An 18,671-nucleotide genomic window follows, 5' to 3' on the forward strand; every position below is an offset into this window, starting at 1 on the left:
ATCGGCCTTGTTTGCATATGCATTCACTGATTGTGAACAATGGCCTTTCTGATGGAGTTGGTTTGCTTGCAGCCCACTATGAATGTATGACCTTGCTTCTTTATGTCGTGACATGTACCATCATTGTAAATAAAAAGCTCATCCATACAATGTCCTTTGTTTTAGTTTCTACACATAAACATGTTCAAGCTGTTTGTTGTTTGATAGACTGGGAAATTATTATTTCATTCAGAAAGAAATGCAATTGGCAACAAGAAGTACTTCCAGTCATAGAAACTTGTGTCTGACACTCTTCTCTTAGTCATGTAAGCATGGAAAAAAAAGATGTTAAAACAATGATGGTGCATACATATATATATATATATATATAAATATAATCAGTTTAATAAAGTAAAGACATGGTCTATTTTTCACATTTTTTATTATGGTATTTTAACATTAAAAAATATTTTGTAATGTTAAGTTCAATTAGCACTTTCATATGTTCATAGTAATCATCAGATTTCAAAATGTACTTAACTGACAGTTGATTTATTAACAACCAAAGTGAGCAAACTTGATTGGTTTCGAATGATTTTATTTCAATTTCTGTCCCTTTTTCATATATATAAGAAAAGGCACAGAAGCAGCTGTCTGCTTAAGAAGCTTATGATAGCTGTAAACAAGCATCATTGTCACACAAGCAATGTTGTTCATTTCCAGTCTTCTGAAAGGGTATCCAACTGTAGAAAATCTGCCTTAACAAATTCCATCTGACCCATGTAAACATGGAAAAGCTAGAGAATGTTAGCAACACTGACTGGAATAGTAGCCTCTCCTGGACATGACATTATATCTCATCTAGAAGGCTAAACATTTGCTCTCCAACAACAGGAGATAGCAACTGAATACTTGATTAACAAAACATATACCTGTGATTCTAAACCTCCACACAGCAGCAAAATATGTTGATTATGTCATACCACTATTAAAGATATCATCCCTATCATTAGTAGAAGTACAAAAATCAGTAACCTCACCAGTTGTAGTTATATATAAAATGTATTGTTAGAATACCCTTATATTGTTATAACATCTTTTTTGTGTCTACAGATACCACAGTGTGAAGTACATTTGTGTTTAGTTACTTCGAAATTCCTAGAGAATGATTTACCACAAATATCACAAAGGTACAGCTTTTGTTCTGTTCTGTGAACGTATTTGAAATTAGATAAGATACTTACTTGAGAGTGTGATTTCTCACAGTTGTCACACTGATATAGCTTATTAGTATGTTTGTGTAGAGCGAAGTTGACATTTTGAAAGAAAAGTTTTCCACAAATATGGCTTCTCACCAGTATGCGTGTGTTTGTATATAATTGAAACTCCATCAGGAGAGAATGATTTAAAGTAAACATCATGGGCATGTGGTCCCACTCCTGTATGAATATATTGATGTTTAGTTAAGTATCAATTGGTACAGAATGATTTCTCACAGATGTGGCTTTCAACCTGTCCTAGTATGTTTGTGTAGAGCTAAGTTAACATTTTGAGAGGTTTTCCACAGACATCACAATGGTGTGGTTTCTCTGCTGAATGAATATATCTATGCTAACTTTCAGAAATTGATTTACCACAGATATCACACTGATATGGCCACCCACTTGCCTGAGATTACTTATGCTTAGTTCAGGTACAACCTCCAGAAAATGATTAACCACAGGTAAAATAGTGAAATGGTTTTAATTGTATATGAATATTTAACACACCACTACTAGAATAGGATTTTTGACAGATGTCACAGTGAAATGGTTATTCTGCTGTATGAACACGCTTATGTTTAATTAAGTCATTGCTATGTAGAACAAGATTTACCAGAAATATGACACTGAAATGGTTTTTCTCCCATATCAATCTGTAAGTGCTTGCTTTAAGTGAGCATTTTGACAATGATTTGCCACAAATATTACATCAATATGGTTTTCCATCTGTATGAATATTATATTTGTGTGCTCTTAGTTTACATGGAACTGGGAATGATTTACCACAAATCTCACAGTGATATGGTTTCTCTCCAGTATGAATATGCTTATGACTATTTAAGTTACTACCTTTAGAAAACGATTTACCACAGATATCACAATGATATGGTCTCTCTCCTGTATGAATATGTGTGTGACTATTTAAGTTACTACTTTTAGAAAATGATTTACCACAGATATCACAGTGGAATGGTTTCTCTCCTGTATGAATATGCATGTGAGAATTTAAATTACCACTTTCAGAGAATGATTTACCACATATATCACAGTGATATGGTTTCTCTCCTGTATGAATACGTTTGTGAGAATTTAAGTGACCATTTTCAGAGAATGATTTACCACAGATATCACAGTGATATGGTTTTTCTCCTGTATGTGTACGTTTGTGACTATTTAAATTACAACTCTTAGAAAATGATTTGCCGCAGATATCACAGTGATATGGTTTTTCTCCTGTGTGTATGCGTTTGTGACTATTTAAATTACAACTCTTAGAAAATGATTTACCACAGATATCACAATGATATGGTCTCTCTCCTGTATGAATATGTTTGTGCGTGTTTAAGGTACTACTTACAGAAAATGATTGACCACAGATATTACACTGATGTGGCTTCTCTCCTATATGAACATATTTGTGTTTGTTTAAGGTACTATTTTCAGAGAATGATTGACCACAGATATCACAATGATATGGTCTCTCACCAGTGTGAATGCGTTTGTGAGTATTTAATTTACTACTTGTGGAAAAGGATTTACCACAGATATCACAGTGATATGGTGACTCTCCTGTATGAATGCGTTTATGTATATTTAATGTACCACTTCTAGAGAACGACTTACCACAGATATCACAGTGATATGGTGACTCTCCTGTATGAATACATTTGTGTGTGTTTAAGGTACTACTTTTAGAGAATGATTTACTACAAATGTCACAATGATATAGTTTTCGTCCCGTGTGAATAAGCTTGTGCTCAATTAGGCAACGTCTTTGAGAGAATGTCTTTTTACACACATTACAGAAGTATGACGTTTTTTCTGTCTCTTTTTGCATCTCATCAGAACTATCAATACTCGCAGACTCTGTTTTGATTTGAATTGGATTCTTAGAGTATTCACTTTCCATAATTATTCTTCTCTGACCACTTCCCCTCTTGTTCTTGTATTTTCTTAATTATTTCTACTGCTATACTACCATGGAACGTGATCCTCGCTGATGATAGAAGATACTGGAAACTCTTTCGTAATAATGTCCAACTTTAATTAGAACATAACCTACTCTTGAACATATTTCAGGCAGTTAAGTAGTAAAACCTTACTAATGATCTCACCAATTTTCTCAGATTTCATAGAAACGGGATTATATCCATTCCGTGTAGCAACTTCTTTTTTCTTTTTAAATGATGATAAATATCGATGATACATCTGAAGTATGATATACCTGTATGCCAATGTCATCTGATATTTCTGAAATAATAGAGAAACGGTGTAAGATATACCGGATTTTAAAAGTAGTTTCAGAGATGGAAAATTTACTATATTTCTATATTGATAAACTGTAAATGTAAACATTTACGTCGACATTTGAACTTTAAATTTGTTAAAATTACATCTCATGTAAGGTCTATACATCATAGACTACAGCAACACGATCAAATTATTTATCTTAAATTACAAAGTAGTGGACATGGGGCTTTCTGTCCAGGAAGGTCTTTCACCGTAGGTCAATTACTCTTTAACCCCAGGTCAATTCAGACAGAGCAGAACAAGTACATGCAAGTTACTGTACTGCATTTTTTCTGTATTCTCCTTATACGCATGCTTTTAAAATGTAAATATTTTCTCCCCGTAGTAAACAATATTTCTTTTGCATTCCAAAACAAAATCAACAACACAATTTTACGATGCAACAATATTTAAGAGTTAATAATATTTCCATCGTAAAACCATGTGTAGTAGAGGAAGAAAAAAAATCCCAATTCAAATATAATTACAAGCAATTAATTCAATACCGCCCTAAAGGTAAAACATTAATTGTAAGATGTAATAATAATAGTAATTATGAACTTCCGATGTTTCTGATCATTGTAATATCACGAACGTAGTAAACAATGATTCGATTTCATTTCACTATGTCAAGTAAAAACCATCATCTTTTTATTATACATTCCTCATATCTTTGAAATTAAGCCTTAATTCGTCACATTCACCAAAAGTTATATGAAGGAAAGCGAAAAGAAAAACTATTGAATGGAGAGAAGAACATTAAGCAAAATACCTCGTATTATTAAGAAGTCAGTAATGTTAGTCTTGTGTCATTATATGCACTCATTAAAGTCAGAAGCCCATCAGGGATTAATTAGTCAATATTAGCATCGGATCAGGCGGCGAGCTGGCAGAATCGTTTGTAAGACCGGCAAAATACTCAGCGGCATTTCGTGTCCTTACCTTCACATTTCAAATTCCACCGAGGTTGACTTTGCCTTTCCTCCAGTGGGCTCGATAAAATATGTACTAATTGAGTACTGGGATCGATGTGATCGACTTAACCCCTCCCCCGAAATTGCTGGCGTTGTGTCAAACTTAGAAACCAATATTAGTATCGGGAATAAATATCCGGTTGCACATGCGCAGTCGGGCGTATGTGTGTATCGGCTGCAAGTATGTATTTCTATCGATCGCTGCAAGTAAGTTGGCTTTATTTGTATTGAAAAAAAAACTGTTTGTTGTTAAATATTTGGTCCAGGTGGAAGATATGTAAACGGAACCCTTTGCCCCTTGATTTTTTTTGTGATTTTTTTAACGAAATCCCATGTTCTAGGCTATGGAGATTCCGATTCTGGAAAAAGAAACTTTCAAAAATCGCAACTTCAAAATTTCAATTCCCCCCTTTCCCCATTTCTTTATTTTTCGCTTTTTCCGGAAATTTTATTAGCGAAATACGTACAAAAATACAGAGATTATAATTTTGAAAAAAAAATTGCGTAAATGGGCATCTATCCAGACCATTTGAAACTGCACGTTCAGTCCGTCAAGGATGCCCCCTCTTGTTGCTTCTGTAGGTATTGACTCCCAAGCCACTACTGTGGAAGCTGGCGATGCTGAGAGGCATCCCACAAGAACGTCTTCATACGTGGACGATGTCACCGTCATAGTCTCTAGCCACAGCTATATCGACCTGGTCGGCAAGACACTAAAAGAATACGAAGTGGTAACGAGAGCGAAAATTAACCAGGAAAAGTCAGTGGGCTTGCGGCTTGGCACCAGGAGAAGCAAGCCCATGCCGTCCAACAGTGTCTCCATCGTGGGACGCCGGACCGTCGGATTGCTTAAATTGTTTGGGGTCTGGTTCCTCCAAATGGAGAAGAACTGGGACAAGATAACGAGTAGGGTGGTGACTCTCACTCAGCAATGGGCTGAGAGGAAGCTATCCCTAAAAGGAAAAAAAAAGTTTCATGTCAAGAAGAGAAATGTAATAAAAGAAAAAAAAAAAACAATATAATTTTTCTTTTTTGGTTTATTTAATTGTAGAGGTTATAGTGAGATCGTGGTTTCAATTCCTGGGCTGAGCAGTGTTCTAACACTCTCCTCAGAGCCATGCAAGCACAGAAAAGTAGACGTTACAATGACAATGGTGAATATATATACATACATACATACACACACACACATATATATATATATATATATATATATATATATATATATATATATATATATAAGGAATACTTACAGGAGTAGCTGTCTACTTAAGAAGCTTGCTTCTGAACCAGGTTTCCCTGGATTCGGTCCCACTGCATAGCACCTTCAGTAAGTCTTTTATAACAGCCACATCTGACCAAATTCTTGCAAGTTCATCTGGAAGTACATGCAACAGCAGAGTGGTTGGTGTTATGAAGGGCATCAAGCCACAAAAACCCTGCCAAAACACAGTAACTTGAGTAGTCTACCTGGCTGTCACCTGTATGAGTGCGTTTGTGTCTGTATAAGTCGTTAGTTTGAGAGAATGATTTCCCACAGATAGCACAATGATATGGCTGTTCGCCTGTATGAGTGCGTTTGTGTTTGGCTAACTCATTACTTTGAGAGAATGATTTGCCACAAATAACACAGTGATATGTTTTCTCATCAATATGAATGTGTTTGTGCTTAGCTAAATATCCATTCCTGGAGAATGACTGGCCACAGATGTCACACTGGTATGGTTTTTCTCCTGTATGGATACGTTTATGCTTAGTTAAGGTATGACTTTTAGAAAATGATTTACCACAGATATCACAGTAATATGGTTTTTCTCCTGTATGAATATTTTTGTGCTTAATTAAGGTACTACCGTCAGAAAATGATTGACCTCACATATCACAGCAATATGGTTTTTGTCAGGTATGAATCCATATGTATCTATTTAAGTTATCATTTTGAATGAATGATTTACTACAGATGTTACAGCAATTCATACGGGTTTTTCTCCTGTATGAACATATATGTGTCTCTGTAATTTACTTTTATATGGGAATGATTTACCACAAATCTCACAGTGGTATGGTCTCTCCCCTGTGTGGGTATGTCTGTGTTTAATTAGGGGAGATGTGTGAGAGAATGATTTGCCACAGATATCACAGTGATATGGTGTCTCTCCTGTATGAATACGTCGATGTATATGTAAGGCACTGCCTTCAGAGAATGACTTGCTACAGATATCACACTGATATGGTTTCTCTCCTGTATGAACACGCTTATGTTTAATTAAATCACTACTTTGAGAGCAAGATTTACCACAGATATCACAGTGATATGGTTTTTCACCTGTATGAATTCGTATGTGTTTATTTAAATCATTCTTTTGAGAGAATGATTTTCCACAAATATTACAGCAATGGGGTTTTTCTCCTGTATGAATATATATGTGTCTTTGTAATTTACTTTTATCTGGGAAGGATTTACCACAAATCTGACAGAGGCATGGTCTCTCTCCTGTATGAATACTTCTGTGTTTACTTAAGGACGATATGCAAGGGAAGGATTTACCACAGATATCACACTGGCATGGTCTCTCTTCAGCATGAATAAACTTGTGACTATTTAAGTTACCATTCGTAGAGAATGATTTACCACAGATATCACAGTGATATGGTTTCTCTCCTGTATGAATACGTTTGTGAGTATTTAATGCACTACTTGTGGAAAAGGATTTACCACAGATATCACAGTGATATGGTTTCTCTCTTGTATGAATATGTTTATGGGTACTTAAAGTACCACTTGTAGAGAATGACTTACCACAGATATCACAATGATATGGCTTCTCTCCTGTGTGAATACGTTTGTGATCATTTAGGTGGTGTTTCTGAGAGAATGATTTTTTACACATGTCACAGGAGTATGATTTTTCTTCTCTCTCATTCTGAATTTCATCACAAGAATCAACTCGTTCAGTCTCTATTTTAATTTGAATTGGTTCCTCACAGAATTCATTTTCCATAATTTTACTTCTCCGACAAATTCATCTCTTGTTCTTGTGTTCTTTGAAGTATATCTAGAACTATATTTCCATAAAGTGTGACTTCAATTGATGTGTTAAGATACTGCAACCTCCTTTCGAAATATGTCCAAGTTTAAACAAAGCAATCAACTCTTGAAGATATTCCAGGCAGTGAAGTAGAGAAATTTTGCAAATGTTCCCAAGTCACAGCAACAATTGTGTAACACCAATTCTATCACAGATTTATAGATGCAGGAATATATCCATTTTGTGTAGCAACTTTCTTTACTTTGTGAAAGATGATAAGTATCAATGATACATCTAAGTTAAATACTATTAAGCCAATGTCATGTGATATTTCTGAAATAATAGAGAAACATTAGAAGATGTAGGGGATATTTCAAATAGTTTTAATGATGGAAATTATACAGATTGATAAACTGTAAATACAAACATTTACGTCCACAATTGAGCTCTAAATTTGAGTGGAATCCTAGTTTACACACCACATATAATCCCTAACTTTTTTAAATTTTGAAATTAAAAAATTTTTTTCCAATCTTACAAACAAAAATTCATATTATTATGGAAAAAAAAGAAGCAAAAACAAGATTGTTTATTTGGTATTTAAGAGCGATTTTGCTGTTATTTTAGGCACATCTGATACCTTTCTTGTTTCTTTATAAATTATGTATTCATGTTTACCAATATCTTTCTCCACATAAACACATTTAATGGTCCATTACTGGGATTTAAGCAAAAAATTCAGACTGTCTGCACAAAAAAGTTATGAGGTGCTTAAACCATAAATCCACCTGCATTTAAAATAGATTCAACGATGGGAAATATACTATATTTCAATAGTGATAAACTGTAGATATAAACATTTACGTCCACATTTGGCTTTTATAAAATTTGGGTGGGATTATGGTCTCAGCATGCCATACAAATTCACATAAGTGTTTTATATTTTGAAATTTTTAGAAACATTTTCGAAATTTGTGTTCTGCACACGAGAATTCATATCATTAGTGAACCCCCACCTACCAAAAAAACCGGTTTTTATGTAATTTATGGGCGATGTATTTTTAGCATATCTTACGATCACCTGATACATTTCTCGTTCCTTTTCAAAACATAGGTAACAGAATTTGGTAAATTTTGCCATGTAACACTGCTTAAGAATTAATAATACTTCCACGGTAAAAAAATTTTAAAAATGCGTATTGCGGAAGAGAAAAAAACAATAAATACATATTTATGGATAAAAATGTTCGGCGATATCAAAAAGGCGAAAGATCGCCAAACGTTAATTGTAAGATGAAGGGTATAAGAGTCATCAGAAATTATGGACTTATGTTTGTAACCTCTGCAGTATCACGTTTGGAAGTAAACAATATTTTGATTTCATTTCACTGTTTCATTTTAAAAAGAACCCATATTTTTTATACATTCCTCCTATATTCGAAATTACGCTGCAAATTCTATACATTACTCACAATTCATATTAATGAACTTGAAAAGCAAAACGATTGAATGACGAGAAGATCATTAAGAAGAATACCTCGTATAAATCGCAGCTATTATTGAGAAGTCAGTGATACTAACTGATCAGATGTTGTTGTTACTATGCACTGATCGAAGTCAGAAACCATCAGCAATTCTTTGGTCAATGTTGGAAACCAAAACTTTATTCGCGTTAGCGAGAATTGACATCCGGTTGCACATGCGCAGTGTGAAACGTCAGAATAAGGCGTCTGCCAATTCTAGGGTGACATTTACACGTGTGTGAATTTACATTGCTGTTGAATGTGTGTGCATATTTGTGTGTTCCTGGATATATACCATGTCTAGCCACAAATGGAGATATGGGAGCACGAATATTTAAAAATGTGTCTTGTTTCTTCTGTCCAATATGTGGTCACTGTTGCTGCTATATTCTCTTTTACTTGTTCCAGTCATTTGACTGCGGCCATGCTGGAGCACCACCTTTAGTCGAGCAAATCGACCCGAGACTTATTCTTTGTAAGCCTAGTACTTATTCTATCGGTCAATTTTGCCGAACCGCTAAGTGACGGGGACATAAACACACCAGCATCGGTTGTCAAGCAATGCTAGGGGGACAAATACAGACACACAAACACACACATATATATATATATACATATATACGACGAGCTTCTTTCAGTTTCCGTCTACCAAATCCACTCACAAGGCTTTGGTCGGCCCGACGCTATAGTAGAAGACACTTGCCCACCCAGAACCATGTGGTTGGTAAGCAAGCTACTTACCACACAGCCACTCCTGCGCCTATGTGTTTGTCAAAATACAGAATTATGGGCTTCTTATTTACAGTTATACAGCAAAACAGGAAATTGGAATATTATTTTGGTGTTATTTATTTACATGCGTTTCATTTGCTAATAGGAATTACAAACATGTACGTTAGATAGATACGCAATTGAATTTCATCAAAGATAGAAACAGAATAGATGATACCAAAGGGTCAATTTCCTGTTTTAGTATTCACTAGCAGACTGCGTGCCGTCAAAAATGAAAGATATATATATATACACATATATAAAAAGTAAAATATAAGAGGTGTTGATATGCAAAGGGGGTGGGTTGAAATAAATGAAAGGGATTTCAAAAGTGATGAATAAGGTAAATCAAGATAAAACAGAAAAGTGTCTCTTACTGACAGATGAAATGTTGGCTGTTTTTGGTATAGGTGTATCTGTAAGCCATGGTGCAAGATTCAGGAGAGAGCCGTGTGTAGTTAGTGGGCAGCTGCGCAGAGGTCACATAAATGCTTGTGTGTGTGTTTTATGTTTTGGTGAAATTCTTTGGGGGTATATCTGTAAGCATGGAGTGTGGGCATAGATCCAAGCAGGAGCCAGTCGCCAGTTGATATAAAGCAGAGGAACTAATAATACAGTTAATTACAGACAGACACTTTTGAGTGTGAACAGTATATAAATTATATATATATATATATATATATATATATATAAATGCACATACACACACTTAGGTACACAAGTACCAAATTTTTTAATGAATTCTAAAAAATGAACTTTTCAGCTGTCATTATGTAAAGTTATCATCATCATCATCATTTAACATCTGCTTTCCATGCTGGCATGGGTGGAACTGTTTAACAGGAGCTAACCAGGCAGAATTTTTACAACTGGATGCCCTTCCTTACACCAACCACTCAGCAAAGTGGACTTAGTGCTTTTTATGTGGCCCAAGTATAGGTGAGGTCAGTTTTGGCAAGGTTTTTACAACTGCCCTTCCAAAAGTCAACCACTTTACAGTGTGGACTGGATCCTTTGTAAGTGGCACCTGCAATGACAGAGTCACCAAGTAACTTGTAAGACGAAAATCTTTTGCAAGGGGAGGGGGCATTGGAGGAGGTGATCTTATGTCAGGTGATGAAAGGTTATAGTGAGACAGATGCCTTGCTGTACAGGAGGTACAAGGTTACCTGGCTGGAGAGAGAGATCAACAATGAAGACAGACACAGGTGTGCTGCCGCAAAGGAGGTATATGCTTACCCAACCTGAGGGGAGAGAAGGAGAGAGAGAGAGTGGGTGACAGCAGGATAGAGATGGTGGCAAAGTGCTGGCCATAAACATAAGGGACAGGGATCAGAATATACATGGAATGGTTGAGTAAAGGAAGAGAGAGATATAGATGGTTCGAATGCCATAATATAAATGGAATCATCATAAAGCAGGTGAGCTGGCAAAATGCTTCAGGTCACTTCTTCCGACTTTATGCTGTGTTGAAATTCTACTGGGATACTGGTTGAGCGGTCATGAAAATTAACTCCTCCAAAATTGCAGTCCCTGCGCCCATATTCAAAACCATAATATATAAATATATAGAATCAACCACCTACCTATCTGCCCTCCCTTCTCAGAAATATTGCTATTATTATTGGTTTCAAAGTTTGGCACAAGGACAGAAACTTGGGGGTGGGTGCAAGTCAATTACATCAACCACTGTGCTAATATGGTACTTATTTTATCAACTCTGAAAGGATGAAAGGCGAAGGTGACATCGGTGGAATATCGATTCAGAATGTAAAGATGGACGAAATGCCACTAAGCATTTTGCCTGGCATACTAACAATTCTGCCAGCTCACCACTAGAATTTTGCAATTAATATTGCAACTATCACTCTTATAGCTCTCACATAAATCATTTCTTGCCTCTCTGTCCAAATAATCTGTATGGCAATATTGCTGAAACAGTTGCTTCCTTTTGGCAGTAACACAATAACCATCATTATATTTGTGTAATATTTCTCTATGAATACTAATTAAAGGCTTTCAACATGGAGATAATAAAAACAAAAGTATTAGTTTTTATATCAACAACAGAAATGAAATTAAAGAAAAAAACAAATAATGTGATTTTTTTGGTTTGATTTATTTGTGGAAGATGCCTGGAAAAGTCTGACGTTTTGAGTCTATGCTCTTCAATACAAAGGATTAAAAGGAAAAGAAATGGAGGGAGAATGAGAAAAAAACGTGTCTAAGCGATTAAGTTCAAATTGACCCTGTTTGAATGTGCATTCACTGCTTGTGATCAATGGCCTCTCTGATGGAGTTGGTTTGTTTGCAGCCTACTGTGAAAGTATGTCTATGTTTCTTAACATGCTTTGATGTGTTGCATCATCATTGTAAACAAAAGGCTCATCCATAGTGTCATTTGTTTCAGTTTCTCCATGACAGGCCTGAGTCAAAATGAGTCCTTAAAACAAGAGTCAGTAAATACATAATGTTACATGTCTTGAGTACTTTTCTACCATTTTAACACTCAAATATGTGTTTGTGTGTATATCATAATTATCATTTTCATGTCTACTTTTCTATGCCTGCATGGGTCAAACAATTCAGTGATGCAAATTTCTTATAGTCATATACCTTTTGCGTCACCAACCCTCACCCATTTTGAAGCAAGGTAACACATCGCTGTGGCCAACCAAGTTCTTCATGGAAAATTTGAAACAAATGGCACTGGTTGCATGACAGGGACACCTCACTTCCAACTATCACATAATGTCAAGACAAGCATACATATACACACACACACACGCAAAGGAGCTGGATTGCACTAGTTAGAGACTTGGAAGGAAAATACCCATCATATGGGCAGAAAGTTATGCATGGATACACTAGCTACAGAATGCCAGCAACATTTGACAGGAATAATAGCTTCTCCTAGACATGCAATATATGCATAACTCATCTGGAAGACTAAGCAACTGCTCACCAAGAACAGGAGATAGTGACGAAATACTTGATTAACAAAACATGTGTGACTTTAAACACACCCATTTGACTCTTAACTCCAACACTGTAATAGAAAATGATGATTATGTCATGCCAGTGTTGAACATGTCACGCATATCTTCAGTGGAAGTATAAAAATCAATAACACCACCAGTTGTAGTTATGTATAAAATATATTGTTAGAACACCCTTATGACATTGTTATAGCATATTTTTTGTGTCTACAGATGTCACTGTGATACGGCTTGTCCTTCATTTTCATGTTTGTGACTTATTTAGTCATTGCCAAAAGAAATTAATTTACCACAAATATCAAGTTGATATCGCTTATCATCGCTGTGAATAGATTTGCTGCATATTCCAGAGAAGTAGTTGCCAAAAGAATATTTCTGTAATACATTCACTCCTGTGTATGAAGATGTTTGTTTGTAGTTAAGTGAAAATTTCTAGAGAATGATTTACTACAAATATCACAGATAAACAATTTCTCTGCTATACGAACATGTTCATGACTAGACGATTTACCACTTTGAGAGAATGATTCTCCACAGAGAACACAGTGACATGGTTTCTCACCTGTATGTGTATGTTTGTGTTGAGCTAAGCTTGTATTCCTAGAGAATAAATTGACCATAGATATCACGGCTGATATGGTTTTTCTCCTGTATAGATATGTTTGTGCCTAGTTACAGTAGACCTATTAGAGAATGTTTTGTCACAGATATTAAAGTGACATGGTTTTCATCCTGTATGAATTGTTTATGATGGATTAAGGTACTACCAGCAAGAAAAGGATTTGCCACAGATAACAGAGTGATAAGGTGTCTCTCTTGTATGAATACGCCTATGTTTATGTAAGGTACTGCCTGCAAATGAAGACTTGCTACAGATATCACATTCTCCTGTTTGAGAGCAAGATTTTACACAGAGATCACAGTGATATGGTTTTTCACCTGTATGAATTCGTATATGCTCATTTAAATCATTCTTTTGACTGGATGATTTGCTACAGATATTATAGCTATAGGATTTTTACCCTGTATGAACATATGTGTGTCTCTGTAATTTGCTTTTATTTGGGAATGATTTACCACAAATCTCACAGTGGAATGGCCCTTCTCCTGTACGAATACGTATGTGCTTTATTGGGGAAGATGTGTGAGAGAATGATTTACCACAGACATCACATTGATATGGTGTCTTTGTAGTATGAATACGTCAATGTATATGTAAAGCACTGCCTTCAGAGTAATACTTGCCACAAATGTCACAGTTTTCTCCTGCATAAGTCCGCATGTGCCTATATAAGCTATCATTTCAAATGAATGATTGCCACAGATATTACAGCAATAGGCTTTTTCTTCTCTATGAATATATATGTATCACCCAAATTTACTTTTATCTGGAAATGATTTACCAGACATCACAACGTTATACGTTTTGCCCTGCATGAACAGGGTTGTGAGACTTCAAGGCCTGTCTACTAGGAAATGATTTACCACAGATATCACAATGATACGGTTTCTCTCCTGTATGAATACGCTTGTGAATATTTAACTTACCATGTGTAATGAATGATTTACCACAGATATCACACTGATAGGGTGTCTCTCCTGTATGAATGCGTCGATGTATATGTAAGGCATTGCTTTCAGAGAAAGACTTGCCACAGATATCACAATGATACGGTTTCTCTCCTGTATGAATACGCTTGTGAATATTTAAATTACAACGTGCATTGAATGATTTACCACAGATATCACACTGATAGGGTGTCTCTCCTGTATGAATACGTCGATGTATATCTAAGGCAGTGCTTTCAGAGAAAGACTTGCCACAGATATCACAGTTATATGGTTTCTCTCCTGTATGAACACGCTTATGTTTAATTAAATCACTACTTTGAGAGCAAGATTTACCACAGATATCACAGTGAAATGGTTTTTCACCTGTATGGATCCGTATGTGTTTATTTAAGTCATTCTTTTGAGAGAATGATTTGCCACATATATTACAGCAATGGGGTTTTTCTCCTGTATGAATATATATGTGTCTCTGCAATTTACTTTTATTTATGAATGATTTACCACAAATCTGACAGAGGCACGGTCTCTCTCCTGTATGAATACTTCTGTGATTACTTAAGGTTGAACTTTGAGAGAAGGATTTACCACAGATATCACAATGATATGGTTTTTCTCCTGTATGAATACGTTTGTGAGTATTTAATGCACTACTTGTGAAAAAGGATTTACCACAGACTTCACAGTGATATGGTCTCTCTCTTGTAAGAATATGTTTATGGGTACTTAAAGTACCACTTGTAGAGAATGACTTACCACAGATATCACAATGATATGGCTTTTCTCCTGTATGAATACGTGTGTGAGTATTTAATGCACTACTTTGAGAGTAAGATTTACCACAGATATCACAGTGATATGGTTTTTCTCCTGTATGAATACGTTTGTGAGTATTTAATGCATAACTTGTGAAAAAGGATTTACCACAGATTTCACAACGATATGGTCTCTCTCTGGTATGAATATCTTTATGGGTACTTAAAGTACGACTTTTAAAGAATGACTTACCACAGATATCACAGTGATATGGTCTCTCTTCAGCATGAATAAATTTGTGACTATTTAAGTTACCATTCGTAGAGAATGATTTACCACAGATATCACAGTGATATGGTTTCTCTCCTGTATGAATACGTTTGTGAGTATTTAATGCACTACTTGTGGAAAAGGATTTACCACAGATATCACAGTGATATGGTTTCTCTCTTGTATGAATATGTTTATGGGTACTTAAAGTACCACTTGTAGAGAATGACTTACCACAGATATCACAATGATATGGCTTCTCTCCTGTGTGAATACGTTTGTGATCATTTAGGTGGTGTTTCTGAGAGAATGATTTTTTACACATGTCACAGGAGTATGATTTTTCTTCTCTCTCATTCTGAATTTCATCACAAGAATCAACTCGTTCAGTCTCTATTTTAATTTGAATTGGTTCCTCACAGAATTCATTTTCCATAATTTTACTTCTCCGACAAATTCATCTCTTGTTCTTGTGTTCTTTGAAGTATATCTAGAACTATATTTCCATAAAGTGTGACTTCAATTGATGTGTTAAGATACTGCAACCTCCTTTCGAAATATGTCCAAGTTTAAACAAAGCAATCAACTCTTGAAGATATTCCAGGCAGTGAAGTAGAGAAATTTTGCAAATGTTCCCAAGTCACAGCAACAATTGTGTAACACCAATTCTATCACAGATTTATAGATGCAGGAATATATCCATTTTGTGTAGCAACTTTCTTTACTTTGTGAAAGATGATAAGTATCAATGATACATCTAAGTTAAATACTATTAAGCCAATGTCATGTGATATTTCTGAAATAATAGAGAAACATTAGAAGATGTAGGGGATATTTCAAATAGTTTTAATGATGGAAATTATACAGATTGATAAACTGTAAATACAAACATTTACGTCCACAATTGAGCTCTAAATTTGAGTGGAATCCTAGTTTACACACCACATATAATCCCTAACTTTTTTAAATTTTGAAATTAAAAAATTTTTTTTCCAATCTTACAAACAAGAATTCATATTATTATGGAGAAAAAAAAAGCAAAAACAAGATTGTTTATTTGGTGTTTAAGTGCGATTTAGCTGTTATTTTAGGCACATCTGATACCTTTCTTGTTTCTTTATAAATTATGTATTCATGTTTACCAATATCTTTCTCCACATAAACACATTTAATGGTCCATTACTGGGATTTAAGCAAAAAATTCAGACTGTCCGCACAAAAAAGTTATGAGGTGCTTAAACCATAAATCCACCTGCATTTAAAATAGATTCAACGATGGGAAATATACTATATTTCAATAGTGATAAACTGTAGATATAAACATTTACGTCCACATTTGGCTTTTATAAAATTTGGGTGGGATTATGGTCTCAGCATGCCATACAAATTCACATAAGTGTTTTATATTTTGAAATTTTTAGAAACATTTTCGAAATTTGTGTTCTGCACACGAGAATTCATATCATTAGTGAACCCCCACCTACCAAAAAAACCGGTTTTTATGTAATTTATGGGCGATGTATTTTTAGCATATCTTACGATCACCTGATACATTTCTCGTTCCTTTTCAAAACATAGGTAACAGAATTTGGTAAATTTTGCCATGTAACACTGCTTAAGAATTAATAATACTTCCACGGTAAAAAAATTTTTAAAATGCGTATTGCGGAAGAGAAAAAAACAATAAATACATATTTATGGATAAAAATGTTCGGCGATATCAAAGAGGCGAAAGATCGCCAAATGTTAATTGTAAGATGAAGGGTATAAGAGTCATCAGAAATTATGGACTTATGTTTGTAACCTCTGCAGTATCACGTTTGGAAGTAAACAATGTTTTGATTTCATTTCACTGTTTCATTTTAAAAAGAACCCATATTTTTTATACATTCCTTCTATATTCGAAATTACGCTGCAAATTCTATACATTACTCACAATTCATATTAATGAACTTGAAAAGCAAAACGATTGAATGACGAGAAGATCATTAAGAAGAATACCTCGTATAAATCGCAGCTATTATTGAGAAGTCAGTGATACTAACTGATCAGATGTTGTTGTTACTATGAAAAAATCGAAGTCAGAAACCATCAGCAATTCTTTGGTCAATGTTGGAAACCAAAACTTTATTCGCGTTAGCGAGAATTGACATCCGGTTGCACATGCGCAGTGTGAAATGTCAGAATAAGGCGTCTGCCAATTCTAGGGTGACATTTACACGTGTGTGAATTTACATTGCTGTTGAATGTGTGTGCATATTTGTGTGTTCCTAGATATATACCATGTCTAGCCACAAATGGAGATATGGGAGCACGAATATTTATATATGTGTCTTGTTTCTTCTGAAAGAACATCTTATTTCATTATTACAATCCAATATGTGGTCACTGTTGCTGCTATATTCTCTTTTACCCTTTTACTTGTTTCAGTCATTTGACTGCGGCCATGCTGGAGCACCACCTTTAGTCGAGCAAATCGACCCGAGACTTATTCTTTGTAAGCCTAGTACTTATTCTATCGGTCAATTTTGCCGAACCGCTAAGTGACGGGGACATAAACACACCAGCATCGGTTGTCAAGCAATGCTAGGGGGACAAATACAGACACACAAACACACACACATATATATATATACATATATACGACGAGCTTCTTTCAGTTTCCGTCTACCAAATCCACTCACAAGGCTTTGGTCGACCCGACGCTATAGTAGAAGACACTTGCCCACCCAGAACCATGTGGTTGGTAAGCAAGCTACTTACCACACAGCCACTCCTGTGCCTATGTGTTCGTCAAAATACAGAATTATGGGCTTCTTATTTACAGAGTTATACAGCAAAACAGGAAATTGGAATTTTATTTTGGTGTTATTTATTTACATGCCTTTCATTTGCTAATAGCAATTACAAACATGTACGTTAGATAGATACGCAATTGAATTTCATCAAAGAGAGAAACAGAATAGATGATACCAAAGGGTCAATTTCCTGTTTTAGTATTCACTAGCAGACTGCGTGCCGTCAAAAATGAAAGATATATATATACACATATATAAAAAGTAAAATATAAGAGGTGTTGATATGCAAAGGGTGTGGGTTGAAATAAATGAAAGGGATTTCAAAAGTGATGAATAAGGTAAATCAAGATAAAACAGAAAAGTGTCTCTTACTGACAGATGAAATGTTGGCTGTTTTTGGTATAGGTGTATCTGTAAGCCATGGTGCAAGATTCAGGAGAGAGCTGTGTGTA

At 35.1% G+C, this 18,671-nt stretch overlaps 3 protein-coding genes across 10 annotated transcripts in view; 1 reads left to right on the plus strand and 2 right to left on the minus strand.

Moving 5' to 3' along the window:
* Window positions 1–404: 404 nt before the first annotated feature.
* LOC106882002 (uncharacterized) overlaps window positions 405–18,671 on the minus strand; it is a 42,887-nt gene continuing 24,620 nt past the window's right edge. The window contains exons 1-3 of one of the 6 annotated variants that reach the window (XM_052975419.2): window positions 9,071–9,205; window positions 5,758–5,882; window positions 405–3,491 (exon numbers count right to left, since the gene is read on the minus strand). In XM_052975419.2, coding sequence (XP_052831379.2) covers window positions 1,951–3,150 — 1,200 coding nt within the window. In that variant the 5' untranslated portion in view covers window positions 3,151–3,491; window positions 5,758–5,882; window positions 9,071–9,205 and the 3' untranslated portion in view covers window positions 405–1,950. Of the gene's footprint in view, window positions 3,492–4,302; window positions 4,643–4,922; window positions 5,458–5,757; window positions 7,867–9,070; window positions 9,225–18,671 lie in introns of those variants that run through there. The other 5 variants (XR_016237824.1, XR_016237825.1, XM_089339420.1 and 2 more) reach the window with 5 other exon arrangements.
* The window catches only part of LOC106880990 (uncharacterized), a 46,014-nt gene continuing 31,988 nt past the window's right edge, over window positions 4,646–18,671 (plus strand). Inside the window, exon 1 of one of the 2 annotated variants that reach the window (XM_052975489.2) lies at window positions 4,646–4,711. The gene's annotated coding sequence lies outside the window, so the exon portion shown is untranslated. The remainder of the gene's footprint in view (window positions 4,712–18,671) is intronic. The other variant, XM_089339360.1, reaches the window with a different exon arrangement.
* Window positions 12,580–17,586, minus strand: LOC106880966 (uncharacterized). Of its 2 annotated transcripts, none has more exons than XM_089339410.1 (2): window positions 17,423–17,586; window positions 12,580–16,217 (listed from the first exon to the last, which is right to left on the minus strand). In XM_089339410.1, the coding sequence occupies exon 2, from the start codon at window positions 15,855–15,857 to the stop codon at window positions 14,244–14,246; it is 1,614 nt and encodes a 537-aa protein (XP_089195536.1). In that variant the 5' UTR covers window positions 15,858–16,217; window positions 17,423–17,586; the 3' UTR covers window positions 12,580–14,243. The 2 variants fall into 2 exon arrangements, with proteins under 2 accessions (XP_089195536.1, XP_089195537.1); XM_089339411.1 differs by lacking the exon at window positions 17,423–17,586 and having other exon boundaries at window positions 13,075–13,435; window positions 14,305–15,999.

This window comes from Octopus bimaculoides, chromosome 21 (assembly GCF_046866305.1).
Source record: "Octopus bimaculoides isolate indiv1 chromosome 21, ASM4686630v1, whole genome shotgun sequence".
Taxonomy (NCBI): Eukaryota; Metazoa; Mollusca; class Cephalopoda; order Octopoda; family Octopodidae; genus Octopus; species Octopus bimaculoides.